The 21,214-nt window shown below is 43.8% G+C and overlaps 1 protein-coding gene across 2 annotated transcripts in view; it reads left to right on the top strand.

Moving 5' to 3' along the window:
- Nucleotides 1–20,789, top strand: part of LOC138663724 (gastrula zinc finger protein XlCGF57.1-like) — a 42,951-nt gene extending 22,162 nt beyond the window's left edge. Inside the window, exons 1-7 of one of the 2 annotated variants that reach the window (XM_069750043.1) lie at nucleotides 15,816–15,875; nucleotides 17,076–17,225; nucleotides 17,355–17,534; nucleotides 17,609–17,732; nucleotides 17,816–17,913; nucleotides 18,106–18,196; nucleotides 19,625–20,789. In XM_069750043.1, the coding sequence (XP_069606144.1) occupies nucleotides 15,849–15,875; nucleotides 17,076–17,225; nucleotides 17,355–17,534; nucleotides 17,609–17,732; nucleotides 17,816–17,913; nucleotides 18,106–18,196; nucleotides 19,625–20,754 (1,800 nt within the window). In that variant the 5' untranslated portion in view covers nucleotides 15,816–15,848 and the 3' untranslated portion in view covers nucleotides 20,755–20,789. Of the gene's footprint in view, nucleotides 1–15,815; nucleotides 15,876–17,075; nucleotides 17,226–17,354; nucleotides 17,535–17,608; nucleotides 17,733–17,815; nucleotides 17,914–18,105; nucleotides 18,197–19,624 lie in introns of those variants that run through there. The other variant, XM_069750044.1, reaches the window with a different exon arrangement.
- Nucleotides 20,790–21,214: the final 425 nt, after the last annotated feature.

Genomic DNA, 21,214 nt, shown 5'->3' with positions numbered 1-21,214 from the left:
CATGCCCCTGTCTTCTCATTGATGGATGCGGGGCTGCTCAGTTCTTTTTTGTTTGCAGAGCTGCTGAAACCTGTGCAGGAGCGTTCAGGACAGGAGGAGGAAAGCTGGGACTACAACACCCATCTGCTTCAGATAATGGGCAATAATAAACAAGAGAAAACATACCAGTACGTATAACACACAAAATTATAAATATAAATACTGTAGTGTAAAGAAACTAAATCCTAGCACTGAATCGGACTATGATGGACAGACTGCAACACAATATAACATCACAAACCAAGAAAATAAAACAGTCCAAAGTCCAATTATATGCAAATAGACAGATAATCTTTATTGGAAATAACAGGTGAACAAACAGCAGGGAATGGATCCCAATGGTAACCTTAACACGCATAAACAGGGCACAGGTAGGTATACATCTGAATACCCAGTAATAGGGACAGTATACCATACATTTAAAAATATAGCTGCCAGATAGTATGGATAACATGTATCACAATCAATCATAGATATAAAGATGGTACATACCCGTAGATGGAAATGAGGGTCACTGTGCACTCACTACCGCGCCCACCCCAGGTAGTGAGTGCACAGTGACCCTCATTTCCATCTACGGGTATGTACCATCTTTATATCTATGATTGATTGTGATACATGTTATCCATACTATCTGGCAGCTATATTTTTAAACGTATGGTATACTGTCCCTATTACTGGGTATTCAGATGTACACCTGTTGTGAATTCCGCTCTTGGGCTCCCTCCGGTGGTTGTAAGTGGCACTTTTGTGAGTTCTGCTCTTGGGCTCCCTCAGGTGGTTTTAAGTGGAATGGCTGCTCCTTGGATTTAGCAGTCTGCAGCTGCTTCCACTGATTGTCTTTCTGCTCGGCTATTTATGCCTGGCTCTTCCCTTCAGCCAGTGCCACTTGTCAATGGTTCCTGGTTGGATTCACATCTCTCTTGGATTTCCCTGATATCCTGACCAGTTCAGCAAAGATAAGTCCTTTCTTTGCTCTTTTCTGTCCACACGTTGTGGATTTATTCGTTCTGTGCATTCTATGTTTTGTCTAGCTTGTCAGTATGGATTAATTCAGTTAAGCTGGAAGCTCTGGGAAGCAGATTTACCCTCCACACCTTTAGTCAGGTGTGGAGATTTTTGTAAACTCTGTGTGGATTTTTTGTAGTTTTTATACTGACCGCACAGTATTCCGTCCTGTCCTATCTATCTAGCTAGACTGGCCTCCCGTGCTACATCCTGGTTTCATTCTACGTATGTCTTTTCCCTCTCCACTCACAGTCATTACTTGTGAGGGGCTATATATCCTTTGGGGATTTTCTCTGAGGCAAGATAGTTTTCCTGTTTCTATCTTTAGGGGTAGTTAGTTCTCAGGCTGTGACGAGGTGCCTAGGGAGTGACAGGAGCATCCCACGGCTACTTCTAGTGTTGTGTTGAGCTTAGGGACTGCGGTCAGTACAGGTACCACCTCCTTCAGAGCTCGTCCCATGTTGCTCCTAAACCACCAGATCATAACATACACCTACCTGTGCCCTGTTTATGCGTGTTGAGGTTAAGATAATGGGCAAGTAGCTTCTAAGTGGAGCACAGCTAACACCTAGGAGGCAGCATTAGGTCACAGCACCTGCGATGCCTCCTTTACACTAAAGGTACCTTTACACTAAACGACTTACCAACGATCACGACCAGCGATACGACCTGGCCGTGATCGTTGGTAAGTCGTTGTGTGGTCGCTGGGGAGCTGTCACACAGACGGCTCTCTCCAGCGACCAACGATCAGGGGAACGACTTCGGCATCGTTGAAACTGTCTTCAACGATGCCGAAGTCCCCCTGCAGCACCCGGGTAACCAGGGTAAACCTCGGGTTACTAAGTGCAGGACCGCGCTTAGTAACCCGATATTTACCCTGGTTACCATTGTAAAAGTAAAAAAAAAAAACCACTACATACTCACATTCTGATGTCTGTCACGTCCCCCGCCGGCGTCCACAGGGTTAAAACTGCTTTCGACAAGAACGCTGCTAATGCACGCGCTGCTGCCGAGAGTTTCCCTGCACTGACTGTGTCAGCGCCGGCCGTAAAGCAGAGCACAGTGGTGATGTCACCGCTATGCTCTGCTTTACGGCCGGCGCTGACACAGTGGACGCCGGGGGATGTGACAGACATCAGAATGTGAGTATGTAGTGTTTTTTTTTTTAACTTTTACAATGGTAACCAGGGTAAATATCGGGTTACTAAGCGCGGCCCTGCGCTTAGTAACCCGATATTTACCCTGGTTACAAGTGAACACATCGCTGGATCGGCGTCACACACGCCGATCCAGCGATGACAGCGGGTGATCAGCGACCAAAAAATGGTCCTAATCATTCCCCAACAACCAACGATCTCCCAGCAGGGGCCTGATCGTTGGTCGCTGTCACACATAACGAGATTGTTAGCGGGATCGTTGCTACGTCACCAAAAGCGTGACGTTGCAACGATATCGTTAACGATATCGTTATGTGTGACAGTACCTTAACTGTGGAATAGATCTTCCTAACAGCTGATAGGTGATACAGTTGTTGGGCTGTATATTCCTTTTGAATACAGAGTCCAGCAGTGAAATGCCCCATCACCTCCACTACATGCAGCCGTTAGATTGGATATTCTATGTGCTCCTCAAACTGCTCTTCTGCCCCATCATGTACTCTGCCTCCTCATCTTTGTATGTGAAGGTTAACCCTTACATCCCCCTTTGCACCCAGCTTGTGCTGTTGTATGACCTGTGCAGGAGAGGTAAGGGCTAAGCCCCCCACCATGCTCCTCCTGTGCTATATGGCTTATAACATCCACTTCATAGACTGTAATAAAGACCCCTCCCCCTCCACCCCACTTGGCTGGTCACCTCCTGCCCAATATGTGTTATGAATCTATGCATGTGGACCAGGGTTGGGCAAACAACTTTTTTTCCCAATACTTACAATTTATTTATTGCTTGATTAACTGTAAGAGTATGTGCCAACGGTCCGGAACTGCTGTGTGGGCTTGATGCTGAGTATTTATGCAAACCCACAGCGGCCAGCTGTGACAGCATAGTGGATGGCATTTCTAGAAACCCCATGTCCACTATGCGTGCATAGTCGCCTGCAGATCACCCGCGGACACTGACATGCGGCGCGTTTTTCCAGACTGCAGCATGTCAATTTCTAACGTCTCCTCAAGAGAAATTACATCAATAGAAATGTATTGCGGTTAAATCCACACGGTTCAGTGAACACATGCAGATTTAGCTACGTTCAATAGACGGCAGCGCTTTGGACACAGCGAACATACGCTCTGTCCAAAGCACTGCTAGTACCGGATCGTGGGCACCCAGCCTAATACTTGTTAAGATAAGCTTTATTGCAGCAGGTATTATCGGGCTAAATTCACACGACTGTATTTTCGGTCCAAGTGCCAACTGTGAAAGAACATAAACCCGACCTCACACATACAGCACTATAAGCAATGTTATCTAATTGAGCTATTTACATTACAGTTTGAAAATGTCTGTGTGAGAAATATCACAGCACCCACCGGTCTCTTCTGTATTTCAGATGCGACTCGCCTGTTGAAATCTATGGGTGTGTAAAAAAAAATTTAATCCCATATGAATCATCCGTATAGCATCCGATTTTTATAAATACACTTCCATTACTAACATAGGACACTGTATTTGTTCTAGGAAATTTTATTAGCTTCTGATATATAACAATGGATGCTCTACAGATGAGAATACAGATGGAAAATAGTCTGCTTTTCTGGATGAAAATCATGATTTTTTTTATACGCTCATGTAAACGTAACCTTATAATCAGCTGCTTTTCATAAAGTTATAAAATTAACGTTATGCAGAATTAAAAGGACGGTCCGAAACCAAAGGTAAATTTCATAGTAGACATCTATTTAATTCAATAATATAATCACTGTTCTAACATTCTTTAATAAAAAAAAAATTCTACCATTCCCTCTCTATAACTTCTTATCTGCTTGTTTTTTGTTTGTTTTTTTACTTCCAACAACATTTCGTTTGAGAATGGCCGTGCATTTTGGGATACTCACATAGGATTTCATCACTGGGCAGAGGCTGCGGTCACTGCTACAGCTGCTTTCCCCACCTTGAAATGAAGCATCATCCGTGGCATTTGTTTGACACTGGTCTAGTCCCTGCTCGCCACTTTGCCTCCTTACAATTTGAACTGACAGTGCGCTCTGTTGCCGGCTTGTCACTTTTCTTTAGAGCCAGCAAGGGAGCGCACTGTCACTGTGCATTGAAAGGAATATAGCACAGGGAGCTCATACTGAGCATACGTCAGACTTTACAACCGACACATGACACAAACATCACTGATGATGCTTCATTTCAGAGAGTGCACAGATGCCTTTGCCCCCTGATGACTGCTCTTCTGAGTATCCCAGCATGCACTGGTGAATCTCATACAAAATGTCGTTGAAAGTTTAAAAAAAAGGCAGAGGAAGCCAAAATGTAATGAGATTAGGTTACACTAAATAGGTACATTTAGTATGAAATTCACCCTTGGTTTTGGAAAGCTCCTTTAAGTCAGCCGATTGATTCGGCCCTCCACAACAGTGCCAGTTTCTCATGTGGCCCCTTGGGAAAATAAATTGCCCTCCCCTGCTGTAAATCAACACGTTTTGCGGATCTGAGAACCCACACAGGGGAGAAGTCATTTTCATATTGAGAACGTAGAAAGTGTTCACACAGAGAAATAACCATTGTATATATTATTGTTATAGTCATTGTCAAATTGTACAAGAAATGTTACAGTCAAAATTAAGTCTCACATCTAAAAGAGAAAATGAAAGCATTTTATAACATAAATGATGATGCTTAGATAATATCTGCATCTCTCCAATAAACATCAGCACATAAAATCCAAATAACACATTGTAGATTATAGATAATTTAGTGACAAAGAATATATAATTGGTGGAGAAAGGTTAAACTTGATGGACTTAAATCTTTTTTTTTAACCTACCGTATATACTCGAGTATAAGCCGAGATTTTCAGCCCATTTTTTTGGGCTGAAAGTCCCCCTCTCGGCTTATACTCGAGTCATATACCCGGGGGTCGGCAGGTGAGGGAGAGCGGGGGCTGTGTAATCATACTTACCTGCTGCGGCGCGGTCCCTGCAGGTCCCTGCTTCCCCGGCGCTGCAGATTCTTCCTGTACTGAGTGGTCACATGGCACCGCTCATTACAGAAATGAATAGGCGGCTCCACCTCCCATAGGGGAGGAGCCGCATATTCATTGCTGTAAATGATCGGTAACTGTGACCGCTCAATTACAGGAAGAAGCTGCAGCGCCGGAGAAGCCAGGGACTGCAGGGACCGCGCCGGGAGCAGGTAAGTATACGGGGAGGAGAGCGCTGCGCGATATTTACCTGCTCCTCGTTCCGGTGCAGCTCCGTCTCCAGCGTCCTCTAGCAGTGACGCTCAGGTCAGAGGGCGCGGTGACATAGTCAGTGCCCGCCCTCTGCTGAGCGTCAGTGCTGGAGACGGAGCCGCACGAGGAGCAGGTAAATATTGAAAGCGCCGGCGTCTTGAGCGAAGAGAGGTGAGTATGTGATTTTTTTTTTTTATTGCAACAGCAGCAGCAGCATTCTATATGGCACAGCTTTATAAGGAGCATCTATGGGGTAATAATCAACGGTGCAGAGCATTATATATGGCACAGCATTATAAGGAGCATCTATGGGGCCATAATCAATGGTGCAGAGCATTATATATGGGGCACAGCTTTATGTGGAGCATCTATGGGGCCATAATCAACGGTGCAGAACATTATATATGGCACAGCATTATAAGGAGCATCTATGGGGCCATAATCAATGGTGCAGAGCATTATATATGGGGCACGGCTTTATGTGGAGCATCTATGGGGCCATAATCAATGGTGCAGAGCATTATATATGGGGCACAGCTTTATAAGGAGCATCTATGGGGCCATAATCAACGGTGCAGAGCAATATATATGGGGCACAGCTTTATAAGGAGCATCTAGGGGGCCATAATCAACGGTGCAGAGCAATAAATATATGGGGCACAGCTTTATAAGGAGCATCTATGGGGCCATAATCAACGGTGCAGAGCAATATATATGGCACAGCTTTCTATGGAGCATCTATGGGGCCATAATGAACGGTATAGAGCATTCCATATGGCACAGCTTTATGTGGAGCATCTATGGGGCCATAATGAACGGTGCAGAGCATTCTATATAGCACAGTTGTATATGGAGCATCTATGGGGCAATAATGAACGGTATGGAGCATCTATTTTTATTTTTTAAATTTACCAGTAGCTGCTGCATTTTCCACCCTAGGCTTATACTCGAGTCAATAAGTTTTCCCAGTTTTTTGTGGCAAAATTAGGGGGGTCGGCTTATACTCGGGTCGGCTTATACTCGAGTATATACGGTATGTAACTATTTTATTGCTATCCATTTCACAATGTATATAGCCCATGTTCCAAATTATGAAATTCTATTTTTCCCTGATTTTCCTAAATGTTCGATGCAATTGAGTCATTATAATGCTTAAATCATCAACAGAGGATAAATCACATTTTTTGGGACAAAAATAAAAAACTCAAAATTCAGCAAATAATTCTGTACAACAAAGTTTCCAAACATTTTATAGGTTGTAAAGTGCTGAAAATGGTCATTTGTTGTATTTGCAAAATTAAGAGGTCACATTCACTGAAATCAACAGCTTTTCCAATCAAACTCCTCTTAACAGCCAAGTTACATGTAACATAGGAACCCTTCTTTGATATCACCTTCACAATACTTGCATCCTTTGAACTTGTGAGTTTTTGGATAGTTTCTGCTTGAATTTTTTGTCAATATGTCAGATTAGTCTCTCAGAGCTGCTGTTTTAACGTGAACTCCCTCATAGATCTTTTGCTTGAGGGTACTCCAATTGTTCTCAATAGGGGTCAGGTCAAGGGAGGATGGTGGCCACGCCATGAGTTTCTCTCCTTTAATGCCCATAGTAGCTAATGATGCAGAGGTATTTTTTGCAGTATGAGATGATACATTGTTATGCATGAAGGTGATTTACCCAATTTGCACAGATGCTGTGGTACATTTCAAGCACTGATTAAACAAGAATGGGTTGCCATCAGTCAAGATTTGGTCCAAAAGCTGATATCTACCTGCTAGGGTGCAAGGCACCAGTCTCAGAAAATTAGAGACGACACTGTAAGTATTGAGTCTTTGCATAAAATTTGCATAAAATTCACGCATTTGTCAATAAAGTGTAAAATCTTATGAAATGCTGGCAATTTTACTTCTGTAACCATATAAACATTTGACTAAAAAAATATAAAAACACTGAAGCAGGAAACTGAGTGAAAACCAAAATTTGTGGCAATCTCAAAAGTTTTGGCCAAGACTGTACATCTACATTTGCGTAGGTATCAATGATCAATTCCCCCAGGTTAATCATTTCTTTAATGTTGTTTTCAATTTTCATCCTTTCTTTTCCTCTGATCTGTCAATTCCCTTCTTCCAGTGTAGAACAGAGCAGACGTAGGGCCCATTATCGGGTGAAGGCTAATTGGTTTTGTAGATTGGAAATTTGGTGGTTATTAGTAGTTTTGGTGGTAGTTGCATCAAGAAAGCATTAGATGCTCATGCTGTGACCATCAAGGCAGAATTTCCTCTTCTTGAAGTTAGGTGATTCTTCTAGAGTGTGCATTCGGAAGAGTTTTATACTTTTGTAGAATCCAAAAATAAAAGGATACTAGATATATGAATTTTGAGGGGTGCCAAATCAAGCACCAAATCAAGATATAGAGTTTATAGAAGTTTGTGGTCTAACAATCAAATGCTAGATACAAATTTACATTAACTTGTTTATATAGCACTATCATATTCCATAGGATTTTACAGACATAAAACTTCCTTGTCACCCCCCAATGGGGGAGGTCTTTTTGTCCTTTCTCATTCTTGAGTCCTCTACCAGAGGCCTGGGAGTTTGAGGGTTCTGCGCAGGATCTTAGTTGTTTCCAGCATTGCACTTTTCTGGACAGAGAATTCAGATATTGCTCCAGGGATCTGTGGTAGCCATTTTCTCAACTTAGAGGTCACTGCTCCAAGTGCTCTTATCACCACTCGAATCACTGTTGCCTTCACCTTTCACATCTTCTCCAGTGCTTCTTTGAGGCCCTAGTATTTCTCCAGCTTCTCATATCCCTTCTTTCTGATGGTGCTGTCACTTGGCACTGCCACATCTATTATCATTGCTGTCTTCTGATCCTTGTCTACTATCACAATGTTTGGTTGGTTAGCCAACACCTGCTTATCCGTCTGGATCACAGGATTTTAGCCCTTGCATTCTCCACCACTTTTTCTGGGGTCTCCTACCTAAACTTAGGGGGCTTAACCCATATGCTGTGCAGATATTCCTGTATACCATTCCCGCTACTTGGTTGTGGCGTTCGGTATATGCTGTTTGTGCTTGCATCCTGCCACTATGTGTTAGACTGTTTCTGAGGTGTCTTTGCATAGTCTGCACCTTGGGTCTTGTCTTGTGTGGTATATTCATGCTTGTATGGATCTGTTACTTAGTGCCACTATGATTACTGTCTCTGTGCTGTCTCTGAGTCCAACTTTCTCCAGCCATTGGTAGGATTTCTCCAAGTCAGCCACCTCCATTATTTGTCGATGGTACATCCAATGCAGTGGCTTGACTTGCCATGGCGCTTCATGTTTCTGTTCTTCCTTCCAGATCTGTTGTTGTTGCTGCCTTAGGCTTTCTCTCAGCATCTCATCTTTTGGTGCCATTTTTCTGATGTATTCCTGGATACTTCTTATTTCATCCGTGATGGTGGCTTGGCTGCCTATCAAGCATTGACCACCCTCTTTTCTGTTGGTATACAATCTTTGGATGCTAGACAAAGGATGGAGACCTCTACGCATTGTGAGGAGCTTTCATGTCTTTACATCTGCAGCTTCCATCTCCTCTTCTTTTGTCCAGCATACTATGCCAGCAGGGTATCTGATAACTTTCAGGGCATATGTATTGATGGCGTGGGCTTTATTCTTCCCATTGAACTGGCTCTTCAGGACCTGTCTTACCGTTTGATGGTATTTGGATGTTACTGTCTTCCTTGCCTCCTCATCATGGTTACCGCATCCCTGTGAGATGCCGATGTACTTGTAGCATGTCTGTACATCTGCTATGTGCCCTGCTGGTAATTCCACTCCATCAGTCTTGACTACCTTGCCTCTCTTTATTACCAACAGGCTGCACTTCTCCAGTCCGAAGGACATCACGATGTCTTCACTGTAGATCCTTGTCAGGTGGATCAGTGAATTGATGTCTCGTTCGTTTTTCGCATACAGCTTGATGTCATCCATGTAGAGGTGGCTGTTGGTGCTTCCACTTTTGAACTTGTATCCACAGCCAGACTCTGTAATTATATGGCTGAAGGGTTCAAGCCTATGCAGAACAACAGTGGGGAGAGTGCATCAACTTGGTATATGCCGTATTTGATGGTCACTAGTGCTAATTGTCTTGAGTAGTGTTGAGCATTCCGATACTGCAAATATCGGGTATCAGCCGATATTCACTGTATCGGATTTCCGATACTGAATTCCGATACTTTTAAGATATCGGATACCGTAATCGGAAGTTCCTATAGTGCAATGATGCACTATAATTGAGTGTGGGCGGAGACGCGTGTCTGTGTGTGTGGGGTCTGTGCGTGACCGTGGGGGGTCTATGCGGGCCTGCCGGGGGTCTGTGCGGCCTGACGGGGGTCTGTACGGGCCTCTTGGGGGTCTGTGCGGCCGGCCGGGGGTCTGTACTGGCCTCTCGGGGGTCTGTGCGGCCTGCTGGGGGTCTTTGTGTTTGTGTGCAGGCATCGTCTGATGGGACTACAAGTCCCATCGGGCTATGCCTGCTACAATGGCAGTGATTGACACATTAGCCAATGATGGGACAGTAGTAGTCCCATCATCCGGCAAATGTGTTGAATGTAAAAAAGCTACATACTACATACATACATACTACATACAAAATACTACATACATACTACATACATACAACATACCACATACATACAACATAATATATACTACATACATACATACAACATACATACATACAACATACTACATACATACCACACACAATACATTCATACATTACATTCATACATTGCATACAATACATTCATACATTACATATAATACATATAGACATACAGTACATATAACATAGAGTACATACCATCACTTGTCATTTTGTTCTCCGAAGCCAGTGTCATCTGTAAAAAAGATTAAAATAACAAACAATATACTCCCTGATCCGCAGAAATCCACAAGTGTCCCACGATGATCTCCCGTGGAGAACGGCAGCATCAGCTGATGCGACCGCTCTCTAGGGGCTCCAGAAATGCAATGACGGGAGGAAGGTATCCTTCCGCACTGTATTCCTCCGCCGCTGTAAAAAAATAGTCCCTAGTCTCACTTTTGGCATTGCTGTGTGAGAAATTTTCCCACACTGCAATTGCCATAAAGTGAGACTTTGAACTATAGTAACCTCTCAGTGATGCACTGCAGGAGCCATTGTCTCCTGTCAGTGTGTCACTGGAGGTCCTATAGAGCAGTGACATCACCCGTGGCAGCCCAGGTCATCAGCTGAAACACTGGCGTGGCAACCAGGTCATCGGCTGGGACACAGATGGCACAGGGCCAGGCAGCGGTGGTCATCAGGACTGGACATTAGGACACAGGCTAGACATCAGAAATACCAGATAGACCACTGGCATGGCAGCCCAGGTCATCATCTGGGACACTGGCGTGGCAGCCCAGGGCATCAGTTACATCAGGGATTCCGGATAGACATCTGGGACACTGGTGTGGCAGCCCAGGTCATCGGATGAAACACTGGCGTGGCAGCCCAGGTCATCGGCTGGGACACATTGCACAGGATCAGGCAGCGGTGGTCATCAGGTTCCTAGCTATGGCCGTAAGGCTCCAGGCATCGGACCTAGGAAGGAACTCAAGCGTGATGGTGCAAGCACCACCGGACTGGACCTGGGCCGGATGGGGTTAGCACCGCATAGCAGGCTGAGCACAGCATAGTATAAGCTCAGCATGAACACCGGACTCCATCTAAAAGATGAGCCCAGGAAGTTCAGACACGGTACGGGGTGTCAGACACAAAAGGACTTCAGGAACATAACAGGACACAGTTCAGACAGAATCAGGTACTGGATATGCAGCCTCCAGGATAGGCGGATCGGGGTACTCTGCCCCAGAACAGGCGGAAAAGCAAGATACTAACGGATCTGGGTACTCTGCCCCCAGAACAGGTTGAAGACAGGTATCAGCTCTCCGAGAACAGACTGCAGACAGAACGGGAGCTGGATACCTAACACACAAGGCAAGACTCAGAAACACAATGCAATGCTCTGGCGATGCCCAGCAGGAAAGAAGGAGTTCATATAGAAGCTGCTCCGCAGCGATAGGCTGAGGAAGCAACACACGTGCACACAAACCCTAATGAAAGCAGTGACGAGTGATGACGTCATCCCCTCACCATGTAGTTTTTAATTACATCTAATCACACTTGTTTCCGGCCAACCCATATATGTAGGTTTTACTGAGAGAGGTGTCCACATTCACCCACGCATACAAACATTAGCCTTCGGTGAGGGTTCACATTTGGACGGGGAGGACAGGGACCCATCAGATTAATGAGACTACCTTGACGATGGTTGATGGGCTCACACTATTTGGCCAAATTCTGTGCAAAGGTCATAAATATTTTTCCTAATGTTCAAAAAGCCATTTTGCTATTCATATTTTATGTATTTCATATTCGACATGCTTTGGCATGATAGAGTGCAACCTTTTTTTGTATATTGTATATGGAGGTAACTGCTCCTGGTACGCACCTATTCACACTAGTTTGAATGTGCCAGTCGTTTTTCATATATCAAAAAATTACCGCACACTCAGACTTGATATGATGCAAAAAGTTTTCAACAAATTTATCATAACAAAAAGAGGTAGCCATAGAATAAATAGGAGCAAACGTGTTCAAATCAGACCAAACCCAACGTTTCGACCCACCAGGGTCTTATTCATGGGGTTACTTGGCTTCCAGAAATATGTACACTTATGGCAAAAAAGGGAAAGCAGGAGGGCAATCTTTCTACTGCAAGTCCTGTCACTGTAATGTCCTAGGAGGGCGCTCCAGTGTCAAAGTGATCGACTGCTAAGTGCTGAGGTAGGTGGTAGGCCGATTTTATGCCCAAGGTAATTTAGTATTACACACAGTGGTCCTATGGTTTCCTGTAGCAGTGATGCCGGGTACGGTCCAATAGGCTATACGGGAGGTGGCAGATCCACATGCCCTAGTTGAAATAGCCGGACTGAGCGTTCTGTATCGTGCTGTAGAGACGGCGCACTAATGCCAAGTATGGTATGCCTCAATAGAGTGACAGGGGATGATGGACAATTGGGTTTGAATGCTCCTGCTGAGCCTGGAGTACTGGACCTGTGGGGTCCTGAGGTCGCTGTGAGGTAAGGTGGTGGAGCGGCACTCCCGTGACTTGCTCTAGGCCTGTCGTTTTTCAGTCATTTCTCTGTTAGCTTACTGACTGAGCACGCCTCCCTTCACCATGTGGTTTTTAATTACATCTAATCACACTTGGTTCCGGCCAACCCATATATGTAGGCTTTACTGAGAGGTTTCCACATTCACCTATGTATACAGACATTAGCCTTCGGTGAGTGTTCACATTTGGTCAGGTCAGGGACCCATCAGATTAATGAGACCACCTTGACGATGGTTGATGGGCTCACACTATTTGGCCAAATTCTGTGCAAAGTGTTTCATAAATATTTTTCCTAGTGTTCAAAAAGCCATTTTGCTATTCATATTTCATGTATTTCATATTCGACATGCTTTGGCACGATAGAGTGCAACTTTTTTTGTATATTGTATATCTAATAAAAGCAGGGTAGGTGTGGCCGCGTGCCCCCTAAGCACAGACAGAAACCATTACAGCAAGTCAGCACAGAAACTGTGGCTTAGGGCACCTGGCAGTGACTGCTAGCCTGAACACACGTGGAAAGACATGTACTAGCTGCAGAGGACCTCGCAACCCACGGATAGCTTCCTCAGTGGCAGCCAGGGACCACACATGCAGATGGTCATGCAGCAGAGCAAAGACATCACAGCACATGTGCAGCTACGCAGCGGAGCAGGGAACTGAGCCGCATCCATACAGGTAACAGACAACAGTATGCCTGCACATTAGGGGGAGAGGAGAAACGGTTAAAGCAGAGACATGCAGTAACGCCGAAGTAACAAAGTATAAACCCACCGGCGTTACATCCTGTATATGGCTCCATCCATCTTCCCATCAATTTTATCCATCTTCCCTGTCCCTGCTGAAGAAAAGCGGGCTCAAACCATGATGCTGCCACCACCATGTTTGACAGTGGGGATGGTGTGTTCAGGGTGATGAGCTCTGTTGCCTTTACGCCAAACATATCGTTTGGCATTGTTGCCAAAAAGTTCGATTTTGGTTTCATCTGACGAGAGCACCTTCCACATGTTTGGTGTGTCTCCCAGGTGGCTTGTTGCAAACTTTAAATGACACTTTTTATGGATATCTTTGAGAAATCGCTTTCTTCTTTCCACTCTTCCATAAAAGCCAGATTTGTGCAGTATACGACAGATTGTTGTCCTATGGACAGACTGTCCCACCTCAGCTGTAGATCTCTGCAGTTCATCCAGAGTGATCATGGACCTCTTGGCTGCATCTCTGATCAGTCTTCTCCTTGTTTGAGATGAAAGTTTAGAGGGCCTGCCGGGTCTTGGTAGATTTGCAGTGGTATGATACTCCTTCCATTTTAATATCGCTTGCACAGTGCTCCTTGGGATGTTTAAAGTTTTGGAAATCATTTTGTATCCAAATCCGGCATTAAACTTCTCCACAACAGTATTACGGACCTGCCTGTTGTGTTCCTTGGTCTTCATGATGCTCTCTGTGCTTCAAACAGAACCCTGAGACTATCACAGAGCAGGTGCATTTATACGGAGACTTGATTACACACAGGTGGATTATATTTATCATCATTAGGCATTTAGGACAACATTGGATCATTCAGAGATCCCCAATGGACTTCTGGAGTGAGTTTGCTGCACTGGAAGTAAAGGGGCCAAATAATATTGCACGCCTCACTTTTCAGTTTTTTGAATTTCCACAAAAATTTAAAATAACCAATAAATTTCGTTCAACTTCACAATTGTGTTCCACTTTTTGATTCTTCACCAAAAATTTACATTTGGTATCTTTATGTTTGAAGCATGATATGTGGGAAAAGGTTGAAAAGTTCAAGGGGGCCGAATACTTTCGCAAGGCATTGAACAACTACTCAAGATAAGAGTGTATGAATATGTCCTGGTATTCGTGGATCTCTTCTCTGGTTGGCTGGAAGCCTAACCGGTAAAATGTGCAAATGCTAAAACAGTTATAGACAACTAATAAAAAAACTGATCTGCAAATACAGTGTCTCAGAAACCATATAAAATGAAGGGTACACACTTCACTGGAGTGATAACTTAAAGACTGGGTAGAGTGCTTGGCTCTTGCACTCATTTCAGTCAGACACACTCCAAAAAGAAAGATAGGCTTGTCTCCTTTTGAAGTCCTGTTTGGTAGTGCCCCAAAGATGGGTCTGTGCAGGTTCTACAAATGCAACACGGTACTATGACAGCATATGTCCAGGCCTGGCAGAAAAGACTTCAAGTGAACCTGTCAGCAGGATTGTGCCGAGTAACCTACAGACAGTGTCAGGTTGGCGCCTTTATACTGATTAGAATAACTTGGGTGAAGAAATCCGTCTTGTGGTTCTTGCTTAATCTATATTTGTAGTTTTCAGTTAACGCCTTAACATCCAATGACGGGCAGAGTCCATCATTGGACGCCTTCCCCTGTTTGGTACGGGCTCCGGCGATGAGCCGTCACCTTTTCCGGCAAATGACAGCTGATCTGATCAGCTGTCATGTGCCCCTAACAGCTGCAGGTGGAATCACGATCTACCCGCAGCTATTAACATGGCACTGTCAAACTCTGACCGCGGCATTTAACATGCATGCGCAGAAAGCGCATCATTACCTCCTCCCTTTGGCACCGGTGTCACATGATCGCGGGTTACCGATGGGTTAGCGTGACAACCCGGGGTCAGCAGGAGACCCCTGTGGTTGTCATAGCCGGATAGCTATGAACGCCGCCCAGCGGTCAGCAAGTAAGCATCTCATACACACGGCTCCTCTCCGTACACATCTACACACGGCTCCGCTCCGTACACCTCGTACACACACGGCTCCTCTCCGTACACCTCTACACATGCGGCTCCGCTCCGTACACCTCATATACACGGCTCCGCTCCGTACACCTCGTACACACACTGCTCTGCTCCGTACACCTCGTACACACACGGCTCCGCTCTGTACACCTCGTACACACACGGCTCCGCTCCGTACACCTCATACACACGGCTCCGCTCCGTACACCTCGTACAGACGGCTCCGCTCCGTACACACACGGCTCCGCTCCGCACACTTCATACACACACGGCTCTGCTACATCCACACTGTAAACCCCTCCTGACCCCACACATAAACTTCCCCTCATCCAGCACCATGACAACCAGCACAGCAGAGTCCTGCATACACTGAGGCCCCTGATCATGTGACCACTGACTCCTCCTCTCCTGTGACCTCATCACAGGTCCTGTGCGCACAGAGCAGCCATATATGTGGTGTGCGGCTCTGCAGGTGGAGGTAGGTGCTGGAGATTCCCCATTACTGGGACCTGTCATCCATGTTATTAACCCCTTCAGCCCCGGTATGTGTGTGGTGACCCTCCAGGACACATTTCTTCTTCCTCTCCCTGTGATATAGCTGTATGAGGGGCCGGTATCTGCGGTGTCCTCTGTACGGTGTAATAGAAGCATGTTGCTGACATATAATAACCAGAGACAGAACTTGTTATCTTATTTCTTGCCGCTGTGTCTGTATTTTCTCTCCTTTATGTAGAACTGTCCTATCGTTACTTTGTTTGGCCCTCGGCTGCCGGTTCTTCCATGTTGTTCCCAGACGGGGCGATGGAGTCAGCTCTTCCATCGGTGTCGCCTCCTCAGAGGTTGATCAGCTGAGATCGGAGTTATCTCTGATCACGGCTGTTACTTTGGGCTCTCGGTGGTCAGTCAATAGTATTGGTCAGTCAGTAGTCCAGTTTGACATCTTAATCACGGTGATCACAGAGGCTTACAAGCTATTCCTGGACGATCGCCATGATTAATATCAGGCCATGGAGTGTGATCGGCCTCAGTACAGTCATTTACAGTTACATCAAGGTACAGGAAGCTGTAAGATCTTCACTGCCATCTATGTAATGCCTGATAAGGTAACAAACAATTGTTCTTAAAGGAGTGATTCCATAGGGAGCATCACTGACGTATGTATTGGATATATAAATGTACATGTGGGTCCCAATACTAGGACATGTATCTATGTTTAGTATTTGGATTCATCGCACACTGCATCTGTTTTCAAACTTTGGAGACTGCAGAAGTAATAAATAATTAACAAATTGGATTTATCCAGGAGATCTGCAACTACTTGGCTCCGGTGACTACTGCTGTCATGTCATTTTTGATCATGTAACGATGATTCCTGTGTTAATGACTCAGACATGAATAAGCTATATGGAAAAAATGAATTTATCAGACTTGTGTTGAGGGAACAACTGACATGGAGGAAGAAACTGTACTGTGCATCACAGTATAAATAGGTCGATGATACAACGTGTAACCGAGCCATACATTATCCTCTGATATGTTATACACTTGGCAAGATGATGTCAAGTTTGTGGTGTGGCAGAGAGCTAAGATGGTGACATCCTTACTCGGTTATTCCTTCTCTGCTCACTTCCTCTTCGGAACGTCTAGGTGATATGATGTTTTTCTTTTTCCGATTCAGGTCCATAAAATATTGGATGATCTCAGTGGAGATCTTCTATATAAGAGAGTCTTCCTGATTGACCCTTCAGAAATGTATAGGCACATAGACAAGATGGCGGAGAGGATATTACACCTCACTCTAGAGATCCTCTTCCGGCTTACTGGAGAGGTGAGAGATTCTGATGACGTCACATTGCATCATTCTTATCTATGGGAATAACAGATGGACAGAACTGGAGAGGTGAGGACTCTGGAAATGTCTGTAGTGAGATCTATTAATGTGTCTCTCCATAACCAGGATTACACAGTAGTGAAGAAGACCTCTAGTGAACGCTGTCAGGACCCTGTGTCTGAGGGATGGGGAAGACCCCTGAGCCCAATCACGGGGCCTCCACCTCACTCCCTGATACATGAGGACATCAATGACCAGAAGATCCTAGAACTCACCTACAAGATGATTGAGCTGCTGACTGGAGAGGTGACACTGCTGGGACATTATACAGTAACACTATGAAGGGATTGGGGGGATGATGGTATCATTGTATTTGTCAGGTTCCTATAAGGTGTCAGGATGTCTCCATCTATTTCTCCATGGAGGAGTGGGAGTATTTAGAAGGACACAAAGATCTGTACAAGGACGTCATGATGGAGGTTCCCCAGCCACTCACATCACCAGGTAATAGACAGGACTAAATACACACGGACTATAATTATCTGTATGTAAAGCATGAATTCAGTCCCTGTATGTGTTTCCTCCAGTTCTATCCAGTAAGAGGACAACACCAGAGAGATGTCCCCATCCTCTTCTTGCACAGGACTGTGAACAAGAAGATCCCGATGCTTCTCAAGATCATCAGGTAGATGGAGAGAAGGTGTAATGAATTCTCCCCTATGATGTGTAGACACCTGTCTTGGGTTCAGTTTTGTTTTATCCACTAGTATTATATGTTTTATATTTGTGTAATGAGAACAGTGGAGATGGCAGGATTAGAGCTGATCATAGATGTGACTTCTTCATCTGTCTGTGACTTTTACGATATTTTCTTCAGGATGAAGACCTGACCCATATTAATACTACAGAGACAAATGTGAGGAATGATGATCAGTGTGAAGAGGAGATTACTACAGATAATGATCTGTGTGAGTAATAACAACTAAATGCAAAAAAAAGGTTACATTTTTATCATTTGTACACAAAAGTAAGCATGAGCAAACCCAAACTGCAGAGTTTGGGGATAGTACCGGACACTCAGTGTCCAGTGCCTTAGTTCAAACATGGACTTTTTCCCATAAAGGCTAAGCAATCAGCTGTGAACTTTGATTAATAGCCAGGGAACATTTAGGGCTAACGGCCCCTTTCCCAGATTATTAATATCATCCCCCAGCTATCGGCTTTCCCTGTGCTTGTTTTTGAAAATTAGGCAGGAGAGCACGCCATTTTTTAAAATTTATTTAAAAACAGAAAAAGAAAACGTAAAGCTCTGATTAAATAGCACACTGACATTTATCATGTTCTCATCACTATCTCTATCTTTGAACATCTTTGATACATAACACTCTTTCATTTCTATTCTGCATTTCATTCCATACGTATCACAGTGACAGCACACAGACATACAGGGAACACATGGATATGACACGCGGACAGCAATCTGATAGATGGATGTTGCACACAGACACAGACCACAGTTCTCTCAAGTACTGTCATTTTCCAGTACAGGAATCACCAGGGCATGTGAAGGAGGCCTAAGGTTGATGTCCGCTTTCTCCTGTGCCACTGAGTCTTTGGGAAGCTATAGCCCAAAGTAATTCCAGAACCTCCTGGTTATGGGATTACTACATGCAGAGCAGGATTCCACTACCTTTGTGTCCGCTCTCAGTAAAAGAACGAGATGCCTTTCTTTCCATTATCCCACTGCTGCTGCACATTTTGCTAAGCTGTTATCAAATAATAACATCACTACAATGGATAACGTTTAGTAACGGCTTACTGGAAAGAGTGGAAAGAGCGAGATCTCATTCTTTCAGTTCGAGACCAGCCAAGAAGGTTTGTGGGATTCCACTCTAATGCCACGATCCCCATACCAGGAAGTTCAGGCCTGACTTTGGTAGAAAGCTGGTCCCTTTCTGGGGCATTATGAGTATTTATCAGTGTGTTTGACACTAACTTATATTATCACTAGTCTGGGAACAGCTCACTCTTTACTTAAATAAAAAGCCCCAGATTGTGTTTGAATACCTACAACCAATCTGTGATTTAATGTCTTATTTTAAGCTATTACACAATCTTCAATACCTGTTCTGTTTTATATGCGGTACATATAACCTGACCTCTTCCTTGCTAAACTTTATACTCATCCATGTTCCGAGAACTTTCTGCACAAGTTTGACTATGCATGGCCAAACTTATTCAGAGATATGGGTTCTTTCTTACATAATTGGATCCATTACTTATTATCAGAAATTGCAGTTTTGATAATTTTTTTTATAAAGGAACATTACAAAATATCAATATAATTTCAAGATCATATTATTCAAAAATAATAAAATATGTTTATTTCTTGACAGATAACTGTACCAGGCCCTTAGAGGGACATCTATTATGCTCAGATTCGAATACAGATGATCTTTTTGCACATGATATAAATGAAGAGAATGCCTTTATCTCAGATATACAGCCAGCCCTCTACAGCAAAGATCTATCGTCTGATAATTTCCAACACGTCCTATCTGCTGATTCATCACAGACTGTTAAACAAACTAAAAGTCACAGAAGGGATGTTGAAAATGAAAGAGCCTACATTGGGGAGAAGCCATTTTTATGTTCAGAATGTGGGAAACGGTTTACTGCTAAATGGAGTCTTGTTACACATCAGAGAACTCACACAGGGGAAAAGCCATATTCATGTCCACAATGTGGAAAATGTTTTTCACAGAAGTCGCATCTTGTTGAGCATCAAAAGTCTCACACGGGTTTGAAGCCATTTTCCTGTTCTGAATGTGGGAAATATTTTACCAAAAAAGCACATCTTGTTACACATCAGAAAACTCACACGGGAGAAAAGCCGTTTTCATGCCCAGAATGTAAGAAATGTTTCACTCGGAAATCAAATCTTATCACCCATCAAAAAACCCACTCTGGTGAGAAGCCATTTCTATGTTCAGAATGTGGCAAATGTTTTGGTCATAAATCAGATCTTGTTAGACATCAGCGAATTCATACAGGGGAGAAACCATATTCATGTTCAGAATGTGGGAAATCTTTTAATCAGAAATCAATTCTTGTTGATCATAAAAAAACTCACACAGGGGAGAAGCCATATTCTTGTTCTGAATGTGAGAAATGTTTTAATCAGAAATCAGATCTCGTTAGACATCAGAGAATTCACACAGGGGAGAAGCCATTTTCATGCCCAAAGTGTGAGAAATGTTTTATAGATAAATCAAGTCTGGTTAAACATGAAAGAATACACACAGAAGTGAAGCTATTTACATGCCCGGAATGTGGGAAATGCTTTATTTGGAAATCAAGTCTTCTTGATCATTTAAAAACTCACTCGGGGGAGAAGTCCATTTCTTGTTCTGAATGTGAGAAATGTGGTTCTGAAAAGTTAAGTTACACTCATCTAGCTAACACGGGTCAAAAGCTCTTTTCATACTCTGAATGTAAAAAATGTTTTTCGCTTCAGTATTTTTAATAATGTTAATAAACTAACATTATGGAACAGATGCATATTTGTTATCTGGGTCAATGTGTAATGAGTTGGCTAAGGCTGTGTGCCCACAATCAGGAAATAGCACCATTTTGGATGTAACGTTTTCGCTCCATCCAAAACGCTGTTTTCTAATCATGCAGTTAAATCTGAATGTTCATTGAAGTGTCTCCACTGCAGATAATTAAAATTCTTGTAAACCCACACCGTGGGTGAGTTTACACAGCGTTAAATAGAAGCACATTGAGCATGGGATTTCTATAAGTTCCCATCCACTGTGCTGCTATTGTAGAATGCAGCATTTTGAAACGTATTCAATTACTCATCCATATACTATTAAGTGGTCAGTGGTACATTTTTGGTGATATATGACAGTCCCAAAAAAGTGTTGAAAAATGTTTCTGTATTCAATTACTTATCCATAAAGTATTACTTGCTCTGTGGG

Source organism: Ranitomeya imitator, chromosome 2 (genome assembly GCF_032444005.1).
Source record: "Ranitomeya imitator isolate aRanImi1 chromosome 2, aRanImi1.pri, whole genome shotgun sequence".
In the NCBI taxonomy this organism is placed as follows: Eukaryota; Metazoa; Chordata; class Amphibia; order Anura; family Dendrobatidae; genus Ranitomeya; species Ranitomeya imitator.
Note: the sequence above shows the minus strand (reverse complement) of the source record. Positions and strands in the feature narration are given on the sequence as shown.